This window comes from Eleutherodactylus coqui, chromosome 4, assembly GCF_035609145.1.
Source record: "Eleutherodactylus coqui strain aEleCoq1 chromosome 4, aEleCoq1.hap1, whole genome shotgun sequence".
Classification (NCBI taxonomy): domain Eukaryota; kingdom Metazoa; phylum Chordata; class Amphibia; order Anura; family Eleutherodactylidae; genus Eleutherodactylus; species Eleutherodactylus coqui.
The window spans coordinates 236,186,520-236,214,516 of NC_089840.1; the positions used below are offsets into that span (position 1 = coordinate 236,186,520).

Here is a 27,997-nt window from a genome sequence, read left to right on the forward strand (position 1 = left end):
TTCTCCCTAATACTGGAAAGTAGTTTTGTAAGGTTGGTTTCCTATGAGTGTATTACAAACACATATATGAGCCCATAATACAGCTGAGTGTCCGGGTCTGCTGTGACAGTGACAGCTCTGAAGATTGCTGTCAGCATAGTCATCGCAAGAAATAGCGTGCATATATGACCTCCGCTCCAATCATGCCAGGTCAATCATGACCTCTGTTCTTCAACCCCTTCAATGATCAATCGCTTCCACACTCTTTCATTATTGGCTCCTAGCAACATCCTTTAGAGCCGCAGCTATTATGTAAGGGCTGTCTGTTTTGGTCTTCCGCCAGCTGAAATGGATCTTTGATGATTTCCTACAAGAATAAAAAGAAAATGCATTAAGTATACGGTACCATGATGCGTTAAACTGCATGCAGCAAAACCCAGCCCAACCATATGGCCGACCACTGGTTATCACGCATGGACGGGGTTTTGGCTGCATGCAGCTATCGCGTTGTGTGACTGCTGCCTAAGGTTGGCTTCTCATATTGTATCTACGGCAGCATATACCCCTTTTGTGTTTAGGAAGAGAGCCCTCACTCTGCATGCAACAGGCGGGCGGGAAGAGGTGGAGCGCCCCCCCCAACAGACATCCCTATCCCACGTTCATGCTGCCCATGGTTCTGGCAGCATGAATTTGATGACAGAATCCCTTTTAAAATCAGGTTGAAACAATTTATACACCATTTGTATTACAATACCTTTAATATCACCATCTAGATGCTAATTAGTCATTAAATTAAATAAGCATGGATTAATATGTGGCTAGTAAGGGTTATCCCATGGGACCCCCACCAGTCAGCCTATTCACTCACTGCAGTACCCCAAGGAGTGTAGTCAATGTGTGTGCAGCTGTACCTGAAACTCCAACTAAGGCCCCCTGTCCACGGCCGTTGCGGAATATCGCTAGCGGGGGAGAGCTGTCAGTGCTCTGCAGTGAGCCTATCTGACAGATAGGGTCACCACGAAGAATTGCGTCATGCCGTGATTTGAATCCCGCAGGCAGAGAATCGCTGTGATTCTCCACTTAAGGACAGGGGGCTGCGCTTTCCATAGCAACGCTACGGAAAGCGTTCACTGCGTTAACCGCGGACAGATTATCGCTGCAGGTAACGCAATGAACTAACGCCTGTGGACATCAATTGGGCTGAGCTGTGGGTGAGCTGCAGTACCAGACATAGCCACATAGCAGTCCTGTGTTAGATACTGCAATGAAGGGCACATGGACCCCCAACAGCGCTCCAGCCATCGATGTTTAATCCTTGCAATCCCCTGCAGTTGAGTAATGGTATCACAAAAATGTTTTGTCCTTTCAAAGTTCATCATGCAGCCCAGGACAAAGCAAGGTCAGAGTACGATACTGCATACTTCCAAGGAACATTCCTTCCTTACGTGGCAGTACACACAGTTTGTCTTTTTTATAGACCTCGATAATCCAGGAGTTTGAAAAAATAAATTGCGCATCTGTTAAATTCTCAGTGTTATCTTTTATTACATATATTAAAAGATAACAGAATTATAAGCGGTGCATCTTGCAGTGCTAATTCTGTACAATACACAATGTTGTAAACAATACTATAAGATTTACTACTGAGACTTAAAGGGGTTCTCCAGTTAGAAATGGACTTTTTGAAATTTGTAGAGCCAAAACTTAAAACAATAAAACAAACAGTTATTTACCCTCCTCAGCCCCAGCGATCCCCATCACCGCCCATTCTCCAGGCATCAACGCTCACATCCTGGGCGCCATGATGCCAGGAGTCCAGAACAGTGACACTGCCACCTCTGATTGGCAGGCAGTGGTCACCTGACTTCTGCTGTCAACAGAGACTCATGAGGCTGCAGTACTGGATTCCTGAGTGTAAGTACTGCTTGTTTTATTGTTTGAATTCTAATTGGACAACCCCTTTAAAAGGAGACTAAAGAGACCCCATTCCCTATAAAATAAACATGGTTGGAGTCGGGTAATTGGGTGCTAATTAGGGATGAGCGAACGTGTCCGTTACGGACACATCCGCACCCGGACACCGGCTTTGCCGAACACTGCAGTGTTCGCGCGTAAGTGTCCGGGTGCCGCCGGGGGGCGGGGAGATGCGCGGCGGCGCAGGCGGCAGTAGCGGGGAACAGGGGGGAGCCCTCTCTCTCTCCCTCTCCCCCTCACTCCCCGCCGCACCCCCCCGCGCTGCCACGGCGGCCCCCGAACTTTTTCGCCCGAACACTGAAGTGTTCGCAAAGTTCGGTGTTCGGGCGAAAAAGGGGCGGAGCCGAACGTGTTCGCTCATCCCTAGTGCTAATACATGTTTGTGGTAACAAATTGCTGAGCTGCACCTGGACATATATGGTGCTATTGAAAAATACAACTTATCTTGCAAAAAACAAGCCTTTATATGGCTATGTTGCCAGAAAAAAAAAAGTTATGATTTTTTTGAAAGTGGGGATGAAAAAGTAAAAAAAAAAACAAAAGGGTTTGCGCCAAGAAGAGGTTAAATAGTGGCATTAAAATTACAACTCATTCTGCGAAGGACATGCCATCGTATCATTATGTTAATAGAAAAAATAAAAAAGTAATGGTTTTTGGAAAGTGAGGATGAAATAGCGACAATGAAAAAAAGGAAACCAGCAGTGTCAAGATGGGATTAAAAGGGCAGTCCAGTTGTAAACTACTTATGTCCTATCCTTAGGATAGGCCATGAGTAGAAGATTGATGTGGATCTGCGGCCAGGAATTCTTGCCAATTCACTGCTTGCCAGGCCAGTGCATTCATGCACTGAGCTGATTTCTACTGGAAGCCGACAGCTCTGTTACCACTGCAGTGGCCAACCCTGGTATTACAGGTGAAGTTTCCATTTACTTCAGTGGGAACTTGGTCTGCAATACCAAGCCTAGCCACTGCAGTGAGAACAGAGCTGTCTGCTTGCTGCAGAAAGCAGCTTAATGCATGAGCATACTAGCTCAGCGAACACCTGATCGTCAGGGATCCCTGCCAGAGTATTATTGTATCTTGTCACCACCAGAAGTGTGGGTGGTGACAAGATACAGGGTGCTTGACAGCCTGGGGATGCCCCCAATTATTAATTGGCTGCAGGGCTGCCTCCCCCTGCTCAGGCTTCCTGAGCAGGACCCCTGCTCAGGAAGCCACTCACTAAGAGCGGCTTTCCCGTTGCACAACGGCTTCCTCTTATCCGGTGGCGGGGACAAGGGCTTCAGACAGCGGCAGCTGTGGACACTTAGGGAGCGGCGGCACGGCATCGGGGACTGAACAGCACAGCGCTCAGTGAGAATGAGCAAGGGGGATGGGGAGGCTGTGAGGAAGGCTGGAGGGGAGCGGGGACACTGTAGTAAGACTGCCCGATGCTGCGCCGCTGCTCCCTCACTGTCCGCCGCCGCTCTCTGGTCCCATGTGCTATCAGTGCAGGGAGGCCGGCAGGGAAGCCACTGTATCTTGTCCCCACCCACACTTCCGGTGGTGACAAGATACCATAATACCCCCTGGCAGCAGGCCCCCAGCAATCTACTACTACTTATGGCCAATCCTTCACAGGCCATCAATAGTTTACAGCTGGGCAACCCCTTTAAGTACAGTCCTTTATTCAATGGTAAAGTCATGATTAAACATATCTCACCTTTTCCAAATAGCATTGTGCAGGAGTGATTTCCTTTCCCGAGGGCTGAAATAAAAATTCATCTGAAAATCTGGAGGTCTTCAGGATGCACCACAAGTCTTCATCCACTGACGTAGCTTCTCCTTCCTGTAAAGAACAATATGTGGCGGGGATTTACAAGTTTTCTTTTACCATAATGGAACCCCTGTTAATAAGGATTGGTCTGTTTTATCCAACTGGCAATATGCACACAGAACCCTACTTCTTCATTATAGCATAACATTATGTCAAATCTACCATTTGTTTTCCCAGCATGATCACAGTCAATATGAAGACAGCTGTAATAGGGTACGTGAGTTAACGCTGCCCAGGGTACGGTGGTAGTTGCTCCTTGTGGTCGTATTGCTATTTGTAGGTAATATACTATGTATTATAAGGTATTAAGAGACTATGATTGGCTGTAAAATACCACGTGACACATACCAATATTGGGGGCACGTTGTGATATAAAGATCGCGCCCTTACGTAGCACACACAGTGTGTGTAAGCATGCTGGCATACTGTAGCCACCGGAGGAGTGCTGTAGGAGGCTCCCTGGTTGGCCTACTGAGAAACGGTCTGCGGCCATCTTTGAACAGGCCAGGCAGTGGAACATCTTTATTCATGGACTCCCTCTCGAAATAGCGGTCCTCAGTGGTTCTATCGCTTATCTGCCACCAGTGTCTGTACTTCCCAGGTGGGCTCAGCAGTCTTAAGGAACTGAAAATAACCCTGCGTGCACATTTGCATACCCATGAGGAACTGAGCATAATATCGAACTCGAGTGGAACCCCGAGTGCCATAGACTTTGCAGAGACTCGGATTGCTAGGTTGATAATTGTAACGGTACTAGTGCTGGTGCCTCCAAACTATAGAAGTCAAGTTAATCATTATTGTTTAATAAAGAATTTGAAGCAGCCCCCGGGCTCAGTATGTTTAAATCCCTACCACTATCTCTGACTATGCAAAGCTGTAACTGGGCCTACTCTTGGGCTTACGGCCCTGCTCCAGAGACAACTCCTTGGGAGGAGGACTCCGCTTTGCTGACCTTAGCTGTACCTGCCCGGGAGTCAGACTGATGCCAAGCTGAAGTACGACCCTTAACCACCCAGGGGCGCCTCCTTACAGAGTAAAAGCAATAAATATCTCAAACTTGCATGCTTCTTCCACCACTATCTAAAGACCCACACTCTTTGATAGAGCTGAAGATGAAGCCCCACCATTCTCCGCATTTAAAATAAAACTTTTGTCCCAGAAAACCTCCAACTGGCTTCTAAGTTTTCACCACACCAAATGCAGGCATAACCTGAAGCTTCTGGATTGCATTAGGAAATCTGTACCATAACCACCCATATGTTATGTGTCATGTACGATATTGGTGTTTTCTTATGTGGCAGAGGTGCTTTGGACCCCTCAGGCACCAGGGTCCAAGTGCAACTGCTAAGTTGCTAAGCTGATACCTTCTGATTACAGTGAACCATTTGTCAAGATCCCGCATTTCCTATCGACTTTAAATGTGCGACCCCTAAAATTCCCACATGTCCTAGTAATTATTCTTAAACTGTGGGAAAGTGGATATTTCACGTAACATAATTATATAGGCTCATACACATTATGATATTACTGCCTTATACAACCTGTGAGTTTGATGGAGCTGTAATAAGGTGTCCATACAAGTATATATGCCATAATGCTATTTCCATATACCTCCTAATGATTCCACATAACAGCCTATATGGTAGCGCAAAGATGCCATTTAGCTCCGTACTAGTACTTCCATATTACTTTGGCTAGCAAATGTTTAAAATTACATTAATGTACTACCTTAAATGTGAAGTTTATATCAAACTGAATCTCATTCTCATAGCCTGTGATTCCTCCATTGTATATAACCATACCCTTCTCCTTTACAGGGTTCTGTGGAAGCTTGAACAGACGAAATGTAGCAGAAACAAACTTCAGGTCACCTAAAAACAAAATAAAATACTCAAAACGGATTAGATGAGGCACACAGAATGGTTGAGGAGCTCCAGTCTGTACATAGGGAAGCGAGCGCAGAACTGTTTTAATATGTTTTCTGTCCCAAATGTCAAATGCCAGTACTTTAGAAGGATGACTTGGTAAAGTGCACTCTATTTCCTCTTCTTTTTTTTAAATTAAAAACGTGCTTCTGTTACCAAATTATTCTACTATAACTCTTCTTTCAGGTCTACCAAATCCTGATTGAATTGATTGGAAAAAAGTAGGATCGACTTCTGTTCTGGTGGACCTTGGGCCATCCTGGTATTATGGGATGGCGATTCATGTGAATAAGACTACAATTCCTCTGAAGTGGAAGGGTGCCAAGAGTAGGACCAGGGGTGACGACCATTCGCCCTGGGCCCCGCATAGTTAGAGGGTTGTGTAAGTTGGCACAACACCTTTAAGGTCATGCCATAGCTTTTTGATAGGGGTCAGGTCAGGACTGAGTCATTCTAAAATGTAAATCTGCGTATTTTACTATACGTTTTGTGCGCGCAGATCGTGAACATTTGCACTTGCAAAAAAACACTCAACAATGCTCTCAGCCATTGAAATGGCCAATTAAGAGCAATGAGCTCACTAGGTTCTCTTTCTCTGTGCAGGAAAATGGAGCATGCTTCATATTTTGTTGCGCAACTGAATTGCGCACGCCAAATACGGCCGCATTCTGTGATTTATTTTTTTTATATATTCCTCTTCTGTGATTTGTATAGATAAGAATCAGAATACATTTTATTAGTAATCAATGCAGAAATCCAGATAATTCCAAGAGGGAACCCTGATTTAACAGCGCCAGCAAACAAGAATCATCATGCACCTTAGGCCTCTTTTACACGACCGTATGCGTTTTTATGTTCGCCCATATGCGCCATAAAATCGCATGAAGGAAGAATTGCTGCAATCAAGTCCTGATGCTTGTCAGCATATTTTTGGCCATTCATACAGGCTACGCAATGCCAAAACAAAATGCACTGCAGTGCGGAAATGCCTCAATCGACAGAAATCCTCTGAATAACTGTTAATGCTTAAGGCTACCTGTCCACGGGCGTTGCGAAATCCCACAGCGGATCTCCGCCGCGGGAGCCGCCGCCCGGGAGCAAGAGCCAGGAGAAGGATCTCCGCGGTCAGCCTATCTGACAGATAGGCTCACCGCGGAGAATCACGGCAATTCGCAGCATGCCCGTGGACAGGAGCCCTTAATAGAGCCAGCGCTCTCCTTTTCCCAGCGTTAGACGCAGGTAAACTCCCTCCGTTTTTTCTATTTCCATAGATGACCTGCATAAACTTGTTTATTTGAATGAATACATTGGAATCCAATGTTTCAGATGGTCATGATTTTTGGGCAATGTTTTGACACGGCTACATAGCTGCGTGTATACGGTCGTGTGAATAAGGCCCTATAGTGTCACAGATTATAATCCTTGCCTACACACCTGTCTTCTGTAGGTAAAGGGCTCCTTCACAGCAGCATATTTACACACAATTTGCAGATAGAACCCATTGATTTCAATGCGTTCGTTCACATGCATAAATTTTCCCTCCTGCAGCATGGTCTATTTTCCTGCACATTTGAATACCAATAGTCCCCAAAGAAGTCATTGGGGCGGAGAGAGAGGGGCGCAAATGTGTGTGCAATATGCAAAGCGATGTATGATACACTGCGTAATTCTGCTGGAAAAAGAACACACCTGTAAATAATTAGCCATTTCATGCGGTGCAACTTGTTTGCTGCGCGCAAATGAACATGCCCAGTCGTTGGAAAAAGTACAGTAAGATATGCCGGTAAGCATGCAAAAAATTTGAAACGCAACACTGAGGCGTGCGCAAATGTGCATACGATCCTGTGAAGGAGCCCTAAGAACAGAAAGAAGTGAACACAGTTTCTTATTATTTGCCAAATGTGTGAAACAGACTTCTATTCCATTACGTAGCACCGTGTAATATCTCAAGGCTACAGATGGCTTCTTGCATTGAAAACTCCATTTCCTTGCTCTTTACGTAAAGTATTCAGATAACGGATCAAGGTCTCTGGCTACAGTGTGGGCTGCAAGATACCAGATGGGAGTCAAATAAACAGCATAACTTAAAGACGATGGATACCTTCAATGCTTTTTTCTTCTCTAAGTCCTTGTATTTCCACATAAAAATGATTTTTGTATTTCAATGTCATTGAAAATGTTCAGCCGCTTACTTTACTACCCCCCCCTCCTCACTTCGGCGATATTCCCACGATGCCTAGTTGCTGATGGGACCATCATGCATGTGTTCTGGGAGTGCGCCGTCCTGCGAGAGTATTGGAGGGATATTCTCACATTCATGAAGTCACATTTGGGAACCCCGAGTTTGTCCCTTCGGGCTGGTTGGAGACCTACCAGTGGCTGCGGCAACCCGCACTTTATATAAAATTACTGGGTTTTTTGCCAAAAAAGTAGCTGGAAACTGGAAACACACTGGAATGCCGACCAGGAACGCATGGATCCAGGTGCTAAATTCTGCAGTCCCAATGCACAAGCTGACATAAATGGCTAGGGGATGCCCATAGAAACTAGACAAGACTTGGGATGACTGGGTAAATTGCCCTGCGACGGCAACGGAAGTACCTGTCTAGGTATTGAGGGGAGATAAGTCAGGGGATATCCTCTCGACCTGTCTTTTAAGCTGGCTTCTTCCTTTTAAGAGTCACGCTGTGTTGTTAAGGGTTAGGGGGGGATTGGGGTTCTTCTTGTTTCCCTTTTTTCTCTGTTGCACTTGGTCTCTGGAGTTGGAGTCTTTTCATTTATGGTTCCTTTCATTGGCAAGTCAAAATGAAAATTGTATAGCCAAATGTTATGTGTTAGGTGGAATGGTCGCACATACATGAGAATTGATGGCTTCCCTGTTTTTGTATTTATGCATTGCCATGTACTACCAAGATAGGTACCTGCGGTGCCGGCTGCCTCTGTTTATACTGGCTAAAAAGAAGTTCCTTTAAAAATAAGTGATTTTAGAAGAAAGCAGCCATCGTTCTCTAAACCTGCATTTAATAAACCGCAAAATGCACAAGCTGGAAACGTACCAATGATGTCCTCCAATTCTTTGTTATTCACCGTAATACAGCTGGAGGTGACCAGACGAGGGGGGCTAAATCCAATCTCTTCAGCAATCATATAGAGGTCATTCCAAGAAAGGGCTCCGCTAATACATTCTCCTAATAGACAAACAGAAGATAAAGCAGTTTCAGCTATTCAATCTTCTTTCACAACAGCTAAAAATCAATACGATGTGGAATGTCCGTTTGGTAGGTTACCAAAGCAAAAGCTACTTTTCTAAGCCATAAATGTGCTCATGATCTTCCCCGCCTACAAAATCGCCCCTTTATAACAGCTTAGATGTTGTTGATTTGGAAATGGCATTTCCATGCTACAAGCTACATACAGTACAAGAGATGGACCACTCACCTCTATACTGGTGAACCCAAAACTCCAGACCTTCACATCTGCACTGGGGACTTCGCTTTCCTGCTCCATTAGGGAGTCAGGCATTGTAACAGGAAAGCAAATCACATATTACTTTCCAGTTTGTTTCTAGAGAAATAACCTTTTCCCGATTGCAGGTTCCAGAACCCAGGTTTGACTCCGGGTAGTATCCTAATAATGATCTGCTGCTATGTCTTTGAGCCCCAGTTAGATCACTACTGTCCATGTAAATTGTGTTTGAGTTCACTCTAGAATCATGCCAGGCCTACTAACTACTGGACCTGTAATGGTGTGCACACCTATGGCTTTTACTGAGGCCGGCCTCACTTACGTGTTGCTAAAGAGCTCTGCAATGTCCTCCTTGGTTTTTCTACATTGCCTGCCAGCAAGATTCCTGCGCTCTCTCTGTACTTAAGACGGCTACCCCCTCTTCATCTCAGCATTCACATAGAAAGTACGGCAGCAGCCTGCCCGGTCCTTCTTGTAGCTCAGACTCAGCTCTGACAGCATCTTTGCTTTGCACACAGTCCCAATTGCTCTCTCCCACTGTCTGGGTGCTCTCAAACACCCTGTCAGTAATGCTCTATAGGCGCAGTACTCTGTGGCAGTCCAGCTTCTCTAGCTTCTTTCTGAGGCCTCTCCACCCAGCACCAGCAGCTCCTCTATACTCAGTTCCTGCACATTCCCATGCACTGTGGTGCAGGCCTGTGCTTAATGTAGTGACGACATCGTGGCAGGGCTTTGCGGTAGCACTGAGCCACTTATCTTTAGTAAGGGGGAAGTGGGTTGGAGCTCTCTCCTCTTACACAGACACTCTCAGAACCTAGATCCAATGTCTGGACTGTTTGACAGAGTATATTATATTGGTCAGTTTATAACATAAGTATAATACAGTGGAAACTGGAATTTCAAATCGGCTAAATTACCATACCTGACAAAGTCATGGACAGGGGGGGCGCTGTTTGTTGAAAAAAATCAAATCATTTATACTAAGTATCCAACTTTCTTCACTTAAACTTACCCCAAAGAACCTTATTCTGCTTCAATTCATCAGGAACCGGATTGTTAGAATAGACATCACTAAAGTACATCTCTCCACCATCCTATGAAACAAAATGTTCTTATTAAATGTTGTGACATTGAGGCTTCAAGATAGCCGGCACAGAATGTTATCGTGCTTGCTCTATATAGGGCTATCTTATACTAGAAAATGTTTTATCATGAATTATAGTAATATTGTGCCAATTAACTGTTGCTTCCATGTAGGTTGAAAGACGGCCAGCTGATTCCCCACTAAACAAGGCAAAGCCCTGTGCACAGAGCCATACGGTTTATTTAGTATATGGAGCCATATACTACATTAGAGCCTTGTGTGGTGCAGCGTGTAAGCTCTCACTCACAACCTGATGGTTGCAAGTTCAAACCCCAAATGGTTCAGGTAGCCGGCTCAAGGTCAACTCAGCCTTCCATCCTTCCAAGGTCGGTAAAATGAGTACCCAGCTTGATGGGGGGGTAATAAATAAAAAATACCTGAAAAATACTGCATAATAAGTTGGCGCTATACAAATAACAAGATTTATTTATTTACATCCTCCTTGCACTGCTGTACAGGCTCCATTGGATTCCATATCTATACAGATATTCTTCCTTAGAAGCAATGCTACTTGGGAAGAGTATCTCTGTACATAAAAAGTATGATGAAACATTCCAGTATTTTACAGAAAAAAAACTTTGTATCCCTCTAAATAAAATTAGAGGCATATAGAGGTATAGTAGAGGGCTGGTGAAGTTTCATAAAAAGCCCTTATAATACAGAGCTATAACACCTCCATGTGCATGTCCTCTAACATGCCTTTGGAGTGTCCATCAGACACTTTTGGGACTACATATTTAGAAAACATAGTATTGAGCAGTTAAAATCTAACTTTTCTGATGTACGTTTTGTCCAACGGTGGCCCACTAAGGTATTGTGGCATGTTTGAGTCACTAATACGCCATAGTTTAGAAAAATGGTTCACAAAGATGTCCACTACTGTCTAGTTGCTTGATTATGCTCCACCTGAAAAACCCTATTAAAAAGAGGTGTGAGTCTATCAGATGTGGCTGTCATTCTGAACCTGGAAGAGACCAGCCAAGCCAAAAGGCCAGTGGAGCCATATGGTACCGACCATCTCACACAACAAGGTATGAGATGCACCCTGTGCTAATATATGGTATATATAGTCTTTGAAGTGTTGGATGCTAGGCCTGAACGTAGGGAGGGCATTCCAAATGTTTAGTAAGAGGGCAGATGGCCAGGTGTTATTTTTGTGCATTGCAAATGGGTGAAATATTTGTTGTGGAGAAGCATAACAAAGCTGGCACGAGCCTCTTTAAGGAGAAACTTTAGGATGGAAATGAATTTACTGCATGAGCCAACGTCTTATAAGAAAATATGATGATCCTAAACAAGTGACTAATCCTCCAGATGTCACAGTATTTATATACAATCCACAAGTACAGCAGCATAATATAGGCTGCCCTTTATAACATATTATATACAGTATTATTATAACACTTGACTGCAATTTAGACAATTATAAAACAATGATGTACGCTGACGAGGCATCTGCAGGGAAAGAGTTAGGAATCTGAAACTCCCGCAGATCAGCAGTTTACTATGGTAAAGGGAGATAATTAAATTAAAATATGGATAGCATAGTGGATCAGTGGTTAGCATTGGCAGATTTAAATTTGATCAATTCTAATATGCTATTCACTGGCCTCAGTAATAACGGTGCATATAAGGCACAAGACCGCTATGGCCAGTGACTGCACGTGGGTGTATGAGATGTCATCGTTGCTGGTTGTGGCCAATGGAGAGACTGTGCTGAATCACTTGGGCCCTTAATAGGTATTTTAATTTATCCATTTTTATGTTATTTTTATTTTATTTTTTAAACCCCACTAACTCATGTGAGTGAGCTAAACTATGCAATATGTAGACAGTTTAGAGTATTCCTAAATCACCTTCAGCCCTCTGTAGGCCTCTCTTAGTACAGCCTTCTTATCGGGGGAAAGATTGATCACGCAGTTAGATCTACAAGATCAAAAAATGTATTATAGTCTATTTATTTTGGAGAGTTATTATGGTTTCACCAAATAAATGTTATCCATTCTATGATAAAAAGTTATACAATTATCCGATATACTTTTTGTATTAATTCATCATGCTTTTCAAGATATCTGCTTGTCATTTCATAGGAATCTTCATAAAAATCTGTCCTGGCCATGCCATGAACACACAGAACTACAAAGCTGCCATGTCCAACCTGGATGCGCTGGATTTGTCACTCGCAGATCTACCAAAAATGCAAATAAATGACAAAACAAGAATAGAACAAAATATGGGAAGCACTGTCCCTATACAACCCAACCCTGGGAAGGGCCCTGCCTGAAATCAGGGCGATCGCTCCGATAAGGACGGCCCCAACTGCATACCTCAGCCCCTAGTTGACTCTACATTGGGAAAGGAAAGGAAACCAGAAAACCAAAATAATAATGCAAACAAATGCAGTACTTAGTTTTAGATGAAACAAGTAACTGAATGGTCCAGCAGAAACCTTCTGACTGCTAGCCCAGTCAGGGAGAGACTGAGGATCAACTGCAGTTCAGTTCAGTATCAAGCCATTAAATAACCCTAGAATTGCTCACAGGTGCGACCAAGCACATCACACCTAATACCAAACCCACTGAGCCAGAAGATGTAGAAACACATCCAAAACCAGCACCAGACTATCAGCAGGGCAGCAATTCCAGAACCGCTGGAACAGGAGCTTTACAAGACACAGATGTAGGGCCACACAACTGGGTGTCCATAACATGACAAGGACAGTTTTTTATTCAATCGAAGTAAACAATGAAGGTTCCTATGGAAGCAAATATAATGAAAACCATGAAGAATTGATACAGAAAGTATATCAAAAAATTCTAGAAATATTATTATTATTATTATTAATAAATACCCCTTTAAAAAATACCAATGCCAGTTGTTTGGACAACTGGTGATCTATACTTACATAATGATGTCATAGCTATGTTCACCTATGCCCGCAGCTTTGAGATCTTCAATATATCCATTGACAAAATTAATATTAGCCTTCTGGTAACCAAATTTTTTCATGTGGTAGTCAATATAATTTCTCGAAAGTTTAACCTAAACACAAATGAATGGTCATAGGGCAAATGCTAAGAACAATGCTAAGAAAAATTAAAGAAACGTAACATGTACAGGAAAGGGTAAGGAGACGTGATATGTGATGCAGCCGTCATTTCTACTTGCATAAACAAAATGTCCAATTCTTGAAATTGATGGAAGAACTCTAAGAATGCATCAGTAGAAGAAGAAAAATCAAGTACTGGGGAAGGGAGAAGAAGAACATGGAAGAAGAGTATTAGATTGGATTTTTAGGGTATAGTCAACCAATGTCAAGGTTTTCCGCCAATTTCACAATGTCCCACAAAGAATGTGGGTCAAAGCTGCTCCACCTGCTGAACTAGTATAATTATTTTAACGCACCACTTTTGAAGGGTTAGGGATTCTGGCAGATTTTTGAAACCTGTTAGAATTTTTTTTAGTATCGCTACTGTTATTACGTAGTCACAAATCTTACCTGCTCAACAGTCATGTCTATTCCAGTGATGTGTCCCTTAGGTCCAACCAGTTTACTTAGCATGTAACAGTCTCTGCCGCTCCCACTGCCCAGGTCCAGGATCCTGCAGTTCTCCAAACACTCTGGTACCATAAGTCCACAGCCGTAGTAGCTACACAGGAAGCACAGGTGTTAACTCCCTTGTAAAGGAGCTAAACTAACACAACAGTGTTGCATTTGAATACCTGACATACCAGGATTGTTTAGGAATGGGTACTGGTGCATCTTGTCTCCACCAGAACTGTGGATTGAGACATGGGTGTGTGCTGGTGGAGTAAAACTGAACTCCCCCTGCTGATGATTGGCTACCTTGTGAAGACTGCGGTGACAGCCTGCGTGGGCCGGGGAAACAGAGAGTGGCCCCGGCTTCAGCGTCGGCGGTGCACAGGAGGATTGCAGGACCGGCTTCAGTGTCTGCGGTGGATGGGAGAAGACATTGAACGGCAGTGGGGAGAGTGACAGTGGCTGATGGCAGGGCAGCCTAAATGCTTCCATGTGAGAGCGGTGCCGCCATCAGGGCTAGAGCAGGATGGGCACAGGGATTATACAGAAGATAGGAGTCATGGGGAAGACTATCAGCGCCGGAGGTGGCAGGGGAGAAGGGAGAGCAACAGGGAAAGCCTGGAGGGGAGATGATGTTACACGTGCAGGTGGAGTGACAGCGGGGTGCCAGGAGGAGACTGACAGCAAGGCCACAGGAGGATATGGGAGGACGGCGGCAGGAGCACAGATAGAAGGCCAGAGGAAAGCATACATGCCTGAACACCAGGTGAAGGTGTGCCCTTGCGTCTGGGGAGCAGCCAATCCACATTAGTGGCTGTCACCTGCCCATCCCCTATAAGTCACCCCCCCCCCCAGGTCTCCACCCATTCTTCTGGTGGAGACAAGCTGCACCAGTACCTTAGGAATGCATTAAATTAGGGCAATCTATTGCCTTTTTCTTCATTGGCTTGATGTGCAAATAAGTTTGTGCATTTTAAGTTTTGTGTATATGTCCAATGCATCCCTAGGATTCCATTCACCTGACATAACCAGTTTTCTTGTGGCACATGGTATAGGGAAGTGATGAACCAACTTTTGAAAAATTTGGCTCGGACAGTTTAGCAAACTCTTGTAAAAAAAAACTTGGTTTAATCAAATTAGTTTGAACTAGAGGTTCGTCAAAACAACTAAAACTGGTGTAGAACACTGTCTAAGAGCCATAAAAGCCGTTGGTTCCTAGACAGTGTTATACACCAATGTCCAGGACTAGTATTGAGTGAAACAAACCAGTTGATCACTGTTTCAGGTAGAACCTTGCTAAAAGCTCAGTTCGGATTTGTGCCGAACAGAACTTTTAGCAAAGTTCAACCCGAAACAGAGATCTACAGGTTCAGTTTGCTCAACACTAGTGTAGGGTATGATTGTAATTATTTTTCAGAGTGACTACATTCAACTAAATTCCTTACCATGAGGAAACCTCTTCATGAACTTCTGTTAGTGCATCCTGTATAAATTTCGGCATTGACTTGGATGGTGTTACGCATGCGTTGGTTCTCAAATACTTTGAGTTCTTTAGGTATTTTCCATAATATTCCTATGCAATTGGTGGAAATAGTGTCTATAAACACATGATCATACAGTAATCGGTTATCTAAACTGTCCATTGTCCCTGAGGAAACAAAACACGTCTAGCTTAAAACTATTCACTAAAGTTGGACTGTATTTCAAGTTTCCAAATGGAGGGAAGATATAAAATTTCTAAATACACAAGGGTTGCACCAAGAGCTTGTAAATAATGAGCCCATTGTGTGGCCATGTGAACAGTTGGAAAAATAACATACCATATAGCAGTGTTGGCGAACCTTTTAGAGTCCGAGTGCCCTAACTGCAACCCAAAACCCACTTATTTACTGCAAAGTGCCAACACATCAGGGGGCGGGGCTTATCATGACGTATGATTTTTACCCTCGTTGTTCTAAAAAGGATAGGGCCGCTTCAAAATAGACAGAGTGCAGATTTTGACTGCTTTTTGGATGCAATAATACTGCAGAATATCCTCAGCGAAAATTTCTGTGGAGCATTTCTGCATCCAAAAAGCAGTCAAAATCTGCACGCTGTCTATTTTGAAACAGCCCTGCCCATTTCCGCCACATGGTAAACATACCCCAGCGGTAATACTGACCCCCTTCCCCAGCGATAATAATTACTTCCTCCAGCGGCCCCAGCGATAATAGTGACCCCCCCCCCCCCCCCCCGCAGCCCGAGCGATAATAGTGACCCCCCAAATGACCCGAGCAATAATAGTGACCCCCCCAGCGGCCCCAGCGATAATAGTGACCCCCCGTGCCCCAGTGATAATAGTGCCCCCCCCCGGCGGCCCCAGCAATAATAGTGCCCCCCTACCCTCCCCAGTGGCCCCAGCAATAATAGTGACATTATCCCAGCGGCCCCAGCAATAATGGTGACCACCCCCAGCGATAATAGTGACCACCTCCAGCAGCCCCAGCGATAATAGTGACACCCCCCTCCCCAGCGATAATAATGACCTTCTTCCCCCACAGCACCCCCCAGCGATAAAATTGACATCCCACAGCGGCCCCCAGTATAATTGTGACTCCCTCCCCTAGAGGTAATAGTGACCCTCCCCAGAGCGGCCCCCAGTATCACAGTGAGCCCCCCCACAGCAGCCCCCAGTATCACGGTGACCCCCCCCAGCGGCACCCAATATCACAGTGACCCCCCAACAGCGGCCACCAGTATCACAGTGACCCCCCAGCGGCACCCAGTATCACAGTGACCCCCCCCATAGCGGCCCCCAGTATCATAGTGACCCCCCGCAGCGGCCCCCCAGGAGCACAGTGACCCATCGCAGCGGCCACCCAGTAGCACAGTGGGCCCCTACAAGCGGCCCCCCAGTAGCATAGTGAACCCCCACAGTGGCCCCCCAGCAGCACAGTGACCCCACCTCCGCAGTGCCCCCCCAGTATCACAATGACACCCCACAGTGGTCCCCCAGTAGCACAGTGATCCTCCGCAGCGGCCCCCCAGTAGCACAATGAGCCCCGGAGCGCCCCCCTAGTATCACAGTGGCACCCCACAGCGGCCCCCCAGTATCACAGTGACACCCCACAGCGGCCCCTTTGTAGCACAGTGACACCCCACAGCGGCCCCCCCAGTAATATAGTGACACCCCACAGCGGTCCCTAGTAGCACAGTGACACCCCACAGTGGCCCCCCAGTAGCACAGTGACACCACACAGCGGCCCTCCGAGACCCACATATTTACCCTCTCCTCCTCATGGAAGCGCTGCTCCCCCTCTGCCCGGCGCGCAAATTAACTTTTTCCACACCACTTCTACCCTATTCAGCAATTCCAGCAACCTGATTGGTTGTTAAGGTTGACTGATTCACCAAACAACCAATCAGATTGCTGGAATGGCTGAATAGGGCAGAAGTGGTGTGGAAAAAGTTATTATGCCTACCGGACGCCTCCTTCCCCTGCTCTCGCGGAGCCAAGTAGGAGACGTCGGGGGAGGGGGGGCGGAGGATCCCGGCTGCACACTGACGTCACAGTGTGCACCGGGATCAGTGCAGCTAGCAGTGAATGCCGGCAGGGGAGCCGTGGCCCCTGCCGGTATTCACTAACGTGGTGAGCGGCCGATGGTGACGCATGCCAGCAGGGTGGGCTCTGTGTGCCGCCTCTGGCACGCGTGTCATAGGTTCGCCACCACTGCCATATAGCCAACTAAAAAGAATTTATAGGAATTGCTCCTCTAAAAAAGAATTTGAGATACAGGCAAAAATCATCAAAGTACGCTTCAAAGAAAAACGATACCTGGAAAGCTTAATAGAAGATGCTCATATGAAACTCAAAAATAAAGATGAGAAAGAAGTAGAAGATAGGACATCAGAAGAATCCAGGAGACTACCATCTACAATGAATGGCTGAGCTCTGCCTCTGTTTGGTTACAGCGCTCACCCAATCAGAGGCATCGTTCGGCCATTCATTGATTTCAATGAATGGCTGAGCTCTGCCTCTGATTGGTCACAGCGTTCAGCCAATCAGAGACAGTGCTTTCAGGAGGCGGGTATATTTTAATCCCCAGCCAGAAGAGAAGCTGAAGAAGACTGCCGGGGACCTGCTAGAAAACGCGCTGGAGATGACAGCGCTTCTAAGATGATGTATTATTATTATTATTTTTTACTACAATTAGGGATTAATTTCATGGTAGGGCTTATATTTCAAGCCCCCCACCCCCAAAAAATTCTCACTGCAGGGAGTCCCCTGCCTCTGCTGTCACAGCAGTGGCAGAGGATCGCGATCATCTGCCATTGATTTCAATGGGCCCAGCCCTACTGCTGCCGACTCCATTGAGAACAATGGGAGAACATCAGGATCCACTGCTGCAGCTAGTTACAGATTAATGGGGGAGTTAAAAAAAGAGGTTTTTGTGATTTTGAGCAGAAAATGACTAGCACTATCTGAGCAGACATAATAAGGTACTGGATCATGGTCAGTGATACCTTGACATCTTCATGGGTTTGAAGACCTTGGGAGCAGCAGCTGGATATGGGAGAACTAGACAAATCAAAATTAGGAGAACATTAGAAATCTTCAAGGCTTAACCTCAAACCACAATGACTTCCTATTTTACCTTTGCAAGTAGTCCTTTGAAAACAGATCATCAAGCCCAAGGTTTGTAGTGTGGAGGTTCTTAATGACACTGCTAGCATTTCAATGTTGAGATAGATATAAGCTGAGACCAGGCACGTCAGTTTGTCCTTATACGTCATAGCAGTAGGGCCGCCGGAAGGAGCCTTAATAAGGGCTTATTTAAGTGTCCGTATTAAAGTAATAATGCTCTTTCCTTATTACTGTATTTTTCGGGTTATAAGATGCACCCAGGTTTACACAACAGAAAACAGGAAAACATATTTCCTACTAATTTAAACATCATGGGGGTCTAACAAAATGGAGGGGCTACGCCATTTACTTTGGTCTTCTAGCATAGAAAAAAGAACCGTTAACTGTCAGCTCCCATTAAACCTAGTGTGTACATCCAAACAATGGTGCCAGCATATAGGTTAACATTATACACATACACAGCACTGCTACACGCACATTGTACATGCACACAGCTCTGCAGCATTCCCATGCATACATACAGCTTTGCTATGTGCACACATATACATACAGCTCTGCTATATGCACAGACACACACACACACAGCTCTGCTACATGCACATGCATATGCACACACAGAGCTCTGCTACATGCACACACACGGCTCTGCTACATGCACACACACACCTGCACCTGGCATGTTAAACACTGTATTTTATTAGTGCCTCCTGCACAAGGGCGGATTTGCATTGCGGAGACCTCTGTGGGTGTCTGCCTCAAGACTCTGCAGCAAATACTGCCCCAGAGCATGCAATGGCACAACGCCATTTAATCTCCATGAGCAGAAATCAATTGCAATTTTCAGCTCGCGGAAAAGAAATCGCAGCATGTTGCGATTCTGTGTGTGCTACGCACGGCTGGCTTCCATTGAAGTCAATGGAAGCCGTCCGTCCCGTGGCCCTTCCGCAGGGAGTACTGCAGAAATATCGTGGGATACGCTTCATTGCCTATCCTCAGTGGCTACTGCACATGAGCGATGCAGAAAGAAGCCATCGGAGAGGTAAGCAGGGGTCACCGGCCGGACACTGGGTCGAACTCAGCTGCCGGAGCCCTAACACTAATTCCCTGCATACAGGTGTAGTAAAATATGACCCCTTCTAGCTGCTTTCTGGTCACATGGTTATGACATCTGCAGTCCTACTGCTACTGTAAGACCTTTGATCTTTGCTCTTGTCTGTCCCTGTGTGCACAGAGGAGGACCTGCACTCCAGGAAGGAGTGGATATGTGAGTGATCTGCAGCCTTATCTACTGGAGGGGACAGAGGACTGTGTAGCTGCAGTATGAATGGCTGCAGAGTTCTCCCAATGATCAATCAACGCACTGCCAGATCATTAAGGCAGGGGTATCTGGATCTACCAGACCTCCCTGCATCTGGATGATAATCCGCAAACACTTTGCAGCAAGATTTTATCTTACTGAAAACTGCGTCTTATATTTAGAAAAATATGGTATTCTGCATTGTGCTGTTCCACTGTTAGTCCTACTAGAAATTTTGAATAAATTGGCAACTAGGTGTTACCAGTAGGGGGGGTGTCCCTGCATACTATGGCACAGTCCAATCAGTGCTGACAATGTAGGGATACACCCCTTTGACAAGGGAAATGGTAACAACCGGTTGTCACGTTATTGATAGATTTTTAGGAGGAAAATAGAGGAATGGCACAATGAAGAGTTCTAAGTAAAGAGGTTCCAGAATTATTATATTATTGGAAACACAAGCATTTAGGAAAACAGATGTGTCAGGAGAGGTGACAGCTCCTCGGGTTATCCATTACTATTATTAATATGTATCATATGTACAACACACAATGTTAAGTAAATAATACATATTTCCTAAAGCCAGTAATATCATATCATATATTCATATAAAATATTTATATATATAATATATCAGATATTTAAGTACAGTTCTACCAAACCCCCAGCTGGATTATGCAGTTTGCAGACTACGCTGCTTTGCTGAAGGAGCCTGGCCCTTACTTTTGTAAAAAGTGAAAATTGTGCAGATATATAACATTATTACATGAACACACCAGCATAGACATATTACCTGCACTGTGACATATCCACACTCTACAGCAATAGCTTCCTGGCATCCCATAATGCACTGCAGCTGCATGGCCCCCGCCTCCCACTCTCTAGATACATAGTACGTGATCTCACTAATCTCAGCAGTGCTCCAACATAAAGGCCTTGTATGTGAACGTTGACCCCTCATTTTAGTATTTGTCTTAGTTACGGTTATTAACTAGCAGGCGCTTCTCTGATTTGTGTCTCCTATTGTATGCACTGAATAAACTGGACTCCTTTATCTGAATTATTACTGCACTGTATGCATATTCCCTTTGGCTATGCACTGCCTACTGTATGTGTCCTTTGGGCACGCGGCGGGCTGGTATACCCTTTTTTCATTGTACAGTATAGGAGAATGCAGCCTTCTGTTAGGCAGCACAAATAAACTTAAAGGGGTTGTCCCGCGAAACAAAGTTGGGGTATACACTTCTGTATGGACATATTAATGCACTTTGTAATATACATCGTGCATTAATTATGAGCCATACAGAAGTTATTCACTTACCTGTTCCGTTGCTAGCGTCCTCGTCTCCATGGTGCCGTCTAATTTTCAGCGTCTAATCGCCCAATTAGACGCGCTTGCGCAGTCCGGTCTTCTCCCTTCTGAATGGGGCCGCTCGTGCCAGAGAGCTGCTCCTCGTAGCTCCACCCCGTCACGTGTGCCGATTCCAGCCAATCAGGAGGCTGGAATCGGCAATGGACCACACAGAAGACCTGCGGTCCACCGAGGGTGAAGATCCCGGCGGCCATCTTCGCAAGGTAAGTAAGAAGTCACCGGAGCGCGGGGATTCGGGTAAGTACTATCCGTTTTTGTTTTTTTTTTAAACCCCTGCATCGGGTTTGTCTCGCGCCGAACGGGGGGGCTATTGGAAAAAAAAAAAAAACGTTTCGGCGCGGGACAACCTCTTTAAATGTGCTGGGAGGAAAGTCTAAGGTGATTACATAAACACTGAACCCATTTTTTCCTATCTTATGCTTTGCAAGTAACATTGCACATTTCTGCTGTCTTATATAAAATAGGTCACGCAAGCCTGCGCCATATTTATTGTCTCTATGGATTATGGGGCTACAAATGATCTGCTGTGTTATTTCATTTTAGTATACTAGCGCAGAAGATAAAAATAATTTAAAGGCTATGGGCGCCTCTAGGAGAAATGTTTTTTCCTGACAGCACACATGGAATTTGCCCCGCCTGTGTTCTTTGGGACAGGAAGAGGAAGAGTTATTTAAAAGGCCACCTCCACTGCTTGACTGACGTGTTTCTTCCTGTCCCATACGCACACAGAGGAGAGTTCTCCGTGCCGAGGATGGAAGCTAGGGGCAGTCGGTGACCGGACTCTTTTACTCACCGAGGCGCGGGTACTCTACCAGGTCTGAGCGGTCAAGGGCTGTGGCACCATCCAGGAGTCGGCACCAACGATCCGGATCAGTGGTAGGGGGACCCGGGCAGGTGCAGCTGCACTGTGCGTCAGTCCCGGGGTCTAGCCGCGTCCGGCTTTCAGTGAGGTAGAGGCGCCTCGTTGTGCGCGATGACGCACGCTACAGACACAGAGTTCTTAGTGCCGGAGCTTGGACAAAGACTTTCTTTCTCACACCAGGAGTCCAGGATCCAACCTACTCAAGAGCAGCAGCGGCTTCCTGTGAGGAAGCAGCGCTGCTTCGTATGCGATGAGGTAAGACGCGCGCGCCCGGCAGCGTCTTTGCACAAAAGGTGAAGGCGGTCAGGAGGCCGTGGGAACTGCGGTAGGTGCAATTGCATCATGCGCTTAGGTCCCAGCGTCCAGCGGCGGCCGGCTCGCAGTGATGACACGTATGCAAGGATGTCAGACGCACGCTGCGGCGGCGTCCCCATGAAGATATGGGAACTGCGGCAAATGCTTTTGCATCCTGCGACTAGCGGCTGGCTCCGTGGAGATGCAGTGCTGCACCGTGCGTGATGATGGATGCACTCTAGTGGCATCAGCGCGCCACATTCAGAGTAGGGGATTTGAATCCTTGAGAATGTTTCCTACGGGATTCAAGCTCTGCATCTTCTCCTAACACTATGGACAGCATGGAGGTAGCAGGGGAAATCTACAAACTGAGCATAGTGTATGATTGTTATAAAGGCAATCACCTGTTTGTTGCAGGCTGAAGCTGCATAGTCAAGTAGTTCACTTGAACAGAAACTCATGGTATATGATTGATATAATGGCAATCACCTGCTATTGCAGGATGAAGCTCCATAGCAAAGCCATAGATGAAACTCCATAGAAAAAAGCCATGGTGAGTAGTTCTCTGGAACAGAAACTCATGGTATATGATTGATATAATAGCAATCACCTGTTTTTTTGCAGGACGGAAATCCATAGTCAAGGCTTGGGGAAGGCTAATCAGTGCGGAGCTAAAGTAATCTCCGCCAGACGGTCAGAGAACTAGTCTCTAACCCCAGCTGGGTCCTTCTAGACCAGCAAATAAGGGCCCGTATTTATGAGCACCCTGAGGGTGACAGTTCCTTACTTTCTACACTAAAGGGAAAATATTATATAAAGATCCAGCTAGTAGAACTGATATCTGTGATACTAGAGTCACAGATACAAGGACAAAAGTTAAAATTCAAGAGCTAAAGCGGAAAGGAGCAGCTTTGTAAAAAAGCTGGCAAGCTTCCATAAAAATCGTATGAAGACTGCATGTATTCTTCTAGAAACCATTATAGTAGCCACCTTGGTGGCACGCCTAGTGTGCCTGTGGCCCTCATAGCTAGGAGACTATATGAAGCTGGCAGATGCCGCAGCAGAGCCATACTTTTCAAGGAAAATGTTTTCCTTTTTTGGGGAAAAACACAGCAAGGAAAAAACTGATAGATGAACCTATCAAAAGATGGCTTGTGTAATAGCCTCTCTTTGCCCTGGACGACCTTATCTCTGGGATCCAAAATAGAATCTCTATTTTTGCCCCTTTTTTCCCTGTAATGGTTATTTTTCGTCTTTGCTTGGGCTGCTAACTTAACCATACAGTCCTTTAATCAGTACATTGCTGAATTTTGTCTGAAATGAATTCTAATAGGTCTTGATTCCCCGGCTTAAGGAGGGCAGCGTCATTTGCACGTTGAACTCAAAGACGCATACTACATATTCCCATCCACCTGGCATACCAAAAATCTATTAGATGATGGTAAAAATGAGTTGGAAATAATTTATTTTCAGCCTGAACCCAGACACCCAAAAAGTTCTCTTGATTCCTTGAAGGGTTACTCCTTTCCTCAAATAAAACGAGTCTGCAGGGTGCACAGGTGACAGATGGGGAACAGTGGGGTTTCTGTCCGGCTTATGCCTGCTCTAAATCTTGGAGTTTTACAAAGTTCAGAGCAGATTAAGGGCGTCCACCCACTGGCGTTTGCGATTTTCGTGCGTGAAAAACGCGGCGTTTTCGCGGCGTTTTCGCGGCTTTTCCATTAATTTCCATTGACTTTCATGGGTGCATTAGGAGAAAAATAAGGACACATATGCAACTGACAGTTCCTATGTTAAAAAACGCAACGCAACGCAAAACGCCTGTGGACAGGAGTACATTCAATTCTAATGGCTCTGCAGGAAAAACGCAAAGAAAAAAAAATCGCCAGTGGGTGGGCGCCCTAAGTATCGATTCAAACAGAAAATATAATTCGTGGGAAACACATAAAAATATTGTTGGCCAATGGTGTCTTATTCAGCACCAGACACCATCTTCGAATGTCTATCAAAAGAATATTCTTCTGGGCAGAGAACTAGATAGTCCTTAAAGGAGATGTCTCGAGGAAGCAGTGAGTTTTTTTTTTTGCCCAGTCCCCCTTATTCAGCATACAAAACTAAGCACCCGTTTAAATGACTTTTAAAGCCGGTTTCTACTCACTGTTCCAGCGTTTCAGCAACTTTTAAAAACTTTTCCAAAGATGGCCGCCGGTTCTTCTCCCAAAGTGTACAGCCCTTGCTTCAGCCCGACGTGCGCGCTCCCGAGACGCCAGTCACGTGATTCTGTTGATGACGTCATCTCTGGAGGCGGGGAATTCAAATGCTTGTAATCTCCATGGCAACCGGACGCCCTGCAGCCGCCGACCAGTCACCCACCGCCAGGCAGCAGGTAACCGGCGCTAGCCCCCGGCTCCCCAGCGCTAGACCCTCAGCCCAGGTGAAGGCCCCGGAGCCCAGCGCTAGGTTCCGGAGCCCAGGTGAAGGCCCCGGAGCCCAGCGCTAGTTCCCCCGGCCTAGCGACAGCCCCCCCAGCGCAGCGGCAGCCCCCCCGGCCTAGCGACAGCCCCCCCATCGCAGCGACAGCCCCCCCGGCCTAGCGACAGCCCCCCCATCGCAGCGACAGCCCCCCCCCGGCCTAGCGCTAGTTCCCCCGGCCTAGCGACAGCCCCCCCATCGCAGCGGCAGCCCCCCCGGCCCAGCGCTAGTTTCCCCGGCCTAGCGACAGCCCCCCCATCGCAGCGACAGCCCCCCCCCCGGCCTAGCGACAGCCCCCCCATCGCAGCGGCAGCCCCCCCGGCCTAGCGACAGCCCCCCCCATCGCAGCGACAGCCCCCCCCCGGCGCAGCGGCAGCGACGACAGCCCCCCCAGCGCAGCGGCAGCCCCCCCCGGCGCAGCGGCAGCGACGACAGCCCCCCAGCGCAGCGGCAGCCCCCCCGGCCCATCACTTACCTGGACGGCAGGACAGCTGGGCGGCTTCTCCGGACAGCTGGGCAGCTCTGCACCTTCCTCTAACAGAGGATGGTACAGAATGGCCGCTGCAGCGCGCTCCCGAGCAGTGACAGCTCATCTGCGCATGCGCAGAAGAGCTGTAGCGGGGAGCACACTGAAGTGGCTCGTGCTGAAAGGAGAAGACCGGACTGCGCAAGCGCGTCTAAAAAAGCAAGCTGCCAGCGAATTTAGACGGAACCATGGAGACGAGGACGCCAGCAACGGAGCAGGTAAGTGAATAACTTCTGTATGGCTCATATTTAATGCACGATGTATATTACAAAGTGCATTAATATGGCCATACGGAAGTGTATAACCCCACTTGGTTTCGCGAGACCACCCCTTTAAGGGTTGAAAGAAATCCATCTCCAATATATACAAGACTGGTATGGAGCAGATAGTCCAGATCCCAGCAGCCGGGACCTTTACAAGATCTGAGACCCTAGTTTAGGGTCAGACAGCCTCTATGAACAGTTCTCTGAGGCCTGTACATTCAGTATCACGGAAAGACGTATCCATCAAAGTAGCCTTGCTGGTAGTTATTACAACCCCTGGGTGGATTGGTGAGATATAGCATTATCCTGTAGAATCCTACCTAAAGGTGCTTGACGACAGGATAGTCATGAGACTAGACTTATTTCTCTTTCCTAGTGCGGTATCGACGTTCCACATGAAACAGGGAATAATATTGCCTTCCTTCTGTCGGGTTTTTAAAACAACAAAGAACGGTGCTTGCACAGCTTAGACGTCAGACGTGCAGTCCTCGCCTATTCACAGGTCTCAAAAACCTTTTAAAGAAAATAAAAATAAATATAAATATCAGAAGGAAGGAAAAACCAGCGTCTGAGGATACCATCGCTGGATGGATTAAAACATCATTTCAGGGAGCATCTAAAGCCAAAGATCTGCTTTCCCTTGAGGGTTGAGAGCCCACACTACAACGGCTCTCGCTTCCTCATGGGCTGAACGCAGTGAAGCTCTACAGAGCATTTATAAAGCTGCAACATGATGTAACATCCACACATGGTCTAAGCATTATCGCTTGGATCTCTATACTGATGGGGCGCTAGCCTTTAGGTGGAAGGTTCTCCAGGCAGTAGTCCCCCCCCCCCCCCAAAGGTTGATGATTTGGTATACCTCCATGTGTGCTGTCAGGATGGACGTGATGGAAAGACTAGAATTATTCCTTACTGATAATTCCTTTTCCATGAGTCCATCATGACAGCACATACTTTCCCACCCTTGTACGATTTATAATGCTTTTACATGAATTGATGTCTTTCAATGCTAATAAAAAAAACTGTTGGGCCACGTATCCGTTGTGATGATTTGGAAGTCACTGGTGTCAAGCGGTGGGAGGTGGCCTTTTAAAGAACTCTTCCTGTCCCAAGGAACACAGGCCGGGCAACCTCCATGTGTGCTGTCAGGATGGACTCATGGAAAAGGAATTATCGGCAAGAAGTCTTTTCACTTAACTGCTTGCTCCTCAAACCAGTTTTGGCCTATGTGGCCAAGTTCAATTTTTCAAATCTGACGTTTTCACCTTATGTAGGAAAATGTGATTGTTCCCAGCAAGAGACACCAAGTAATCTTGTAGATATGATACCTTCTAATGGCTACCAAAAAGACATGATGTTATAGCAAGCTTTCGAACCTCTCAGGATTCTTCCTCAGGCGTAATGAAATAGATCCGAAGATGCATGTATATATACACACATACTTATGAAAAGGCACAGACATGGATGTGATTAATTTGCACTCGAGAGGATACTATAACAGGATGAGTAGAGAAATAAATAAATACTTAATAAGTCCACTAATAAATATGTGACGGTTTTATGGTCCCTGAATTAGTGTTAGAGGGTCACCAGGCCAGAGTGTTATCTGTGCTATAGATGTCTCATACTTCCCATTCACACATGAATCCTCTAACAATTTAACCCTCTGTTGAAAGTGTCAAAAGTTGTACTCCCAAATTCTTCTGTGGCTTTGTGATCTGAAATTGCTTTTAAGTATAAGAACTTTCATGTGTTATATGTTGTCTCTCGGCCACAGGTAATTCTGTCTTTCTCTCTTTAATTGTGTGACGATGAGACCTTATTCTCGCTTTCAGTTTTTGCCCTGTTTCTCCAACATAAAGGTCCCAACATGACATTTACTGCACAGGATCAGGTACATAGCATCGGACGTGGAGCATGTGAATGTCCCCAGGATCTTACAGTCCTGCTGTGTGTTGGGGATTTGTATGCTGTCCGCAGCAGTATATGTGAGCAGGTCTTACAGGGATAAGTTCCTCTTTGTCTGTCAGAGGGAAATGCACTCCTGATTATAAAGTTTCTCAAATTTGGGGGTTGCCTGTAACACAGAAGGGGAGTATGGTTTTCAGATACTCATTTTTGTGTAGGGTATGATGGATGGTAGCCTTGATTTTAAAATGACCTTCAAGATGGTATAGATGTTCCTCTCTGTTGGGTTGGAGCAGATCCGGTTGTATGTGATGGCCTGGCTGCAGATGATGGACTTTTTGATTTGGAAATTAGCATTTTTCAAAATTTGACATTCTTTTTCTTGTAATACAGGTAGTCTTACCATGATGATGATTATGCATTCAGTCACATCCGACCCTCAGTCACTCCATGGATCAATGTTCTCCACGCATTCCTGTCTTTCACCGCTTCTTTCAGTTCGGCAATTGAGATGTTCATGGTGGCCTTGATT

At 46.0% G+C, this 27,997-nt stretch overlaps 1 protein-coding gene across 1 annotated transcript; it reads right to left on the reverse strand.

The window, feature by feature from the left end:
- Positions 1–8: 8 nt before the first annotated feature.
- On the reverse strand, positions 9–27,984 carry AS3MT (arsenite methyltransferase). Its single transcript, XM_066601661.1, has 11 exons — positions 27,896–27,984; positions 18,348–18,402; positions 15,290–15,417; positions 13,803–13,953; positions 13,209–13,345; positions 12,160–12,229; positions 10,172–10,253; positions 8,751–8,882; positions 5,498–5,640; positions 3,656–3,781; positions 9–346 (listed from the first exon to the last, which is right to left on the reverse strand). The coding sequence occupies exons 1-11, from the start codon at positions 27,982–27,984 to the stop codon at positions 260–262; spliced, it is 1,200 nt and encodes a 399-aa protein (XP_066457758.1). The 3' UTR covers positions 9–259.
- Positions 27,985–27,997: the final 13 nt, after the last annotated feature.

Bases quoted from the DNA above. Each gene is read 5' to 3' on its own strand.
- AS3MT (XM_066601661.1), bottom strand. From the start codon at position 27,984: ATGAACATCTCAATTGCCGAACTGAAAGAAGCGGTGAAAGACAGGAAT. The intron at 12,230-13,208 runs GTAAGTATAGAT...TTGATCTTGTAG, and splicing joins CATAGCTATGACATCATTAT to ATCTAACTGCGTGATCAATC. The intron at 347-3,655 runs GTGAGATATGTT...TTATTCTTGTAG, and splicing joins CACAATGCTATTTGGAAAAG to GAAATCATCAAAGATCCATT.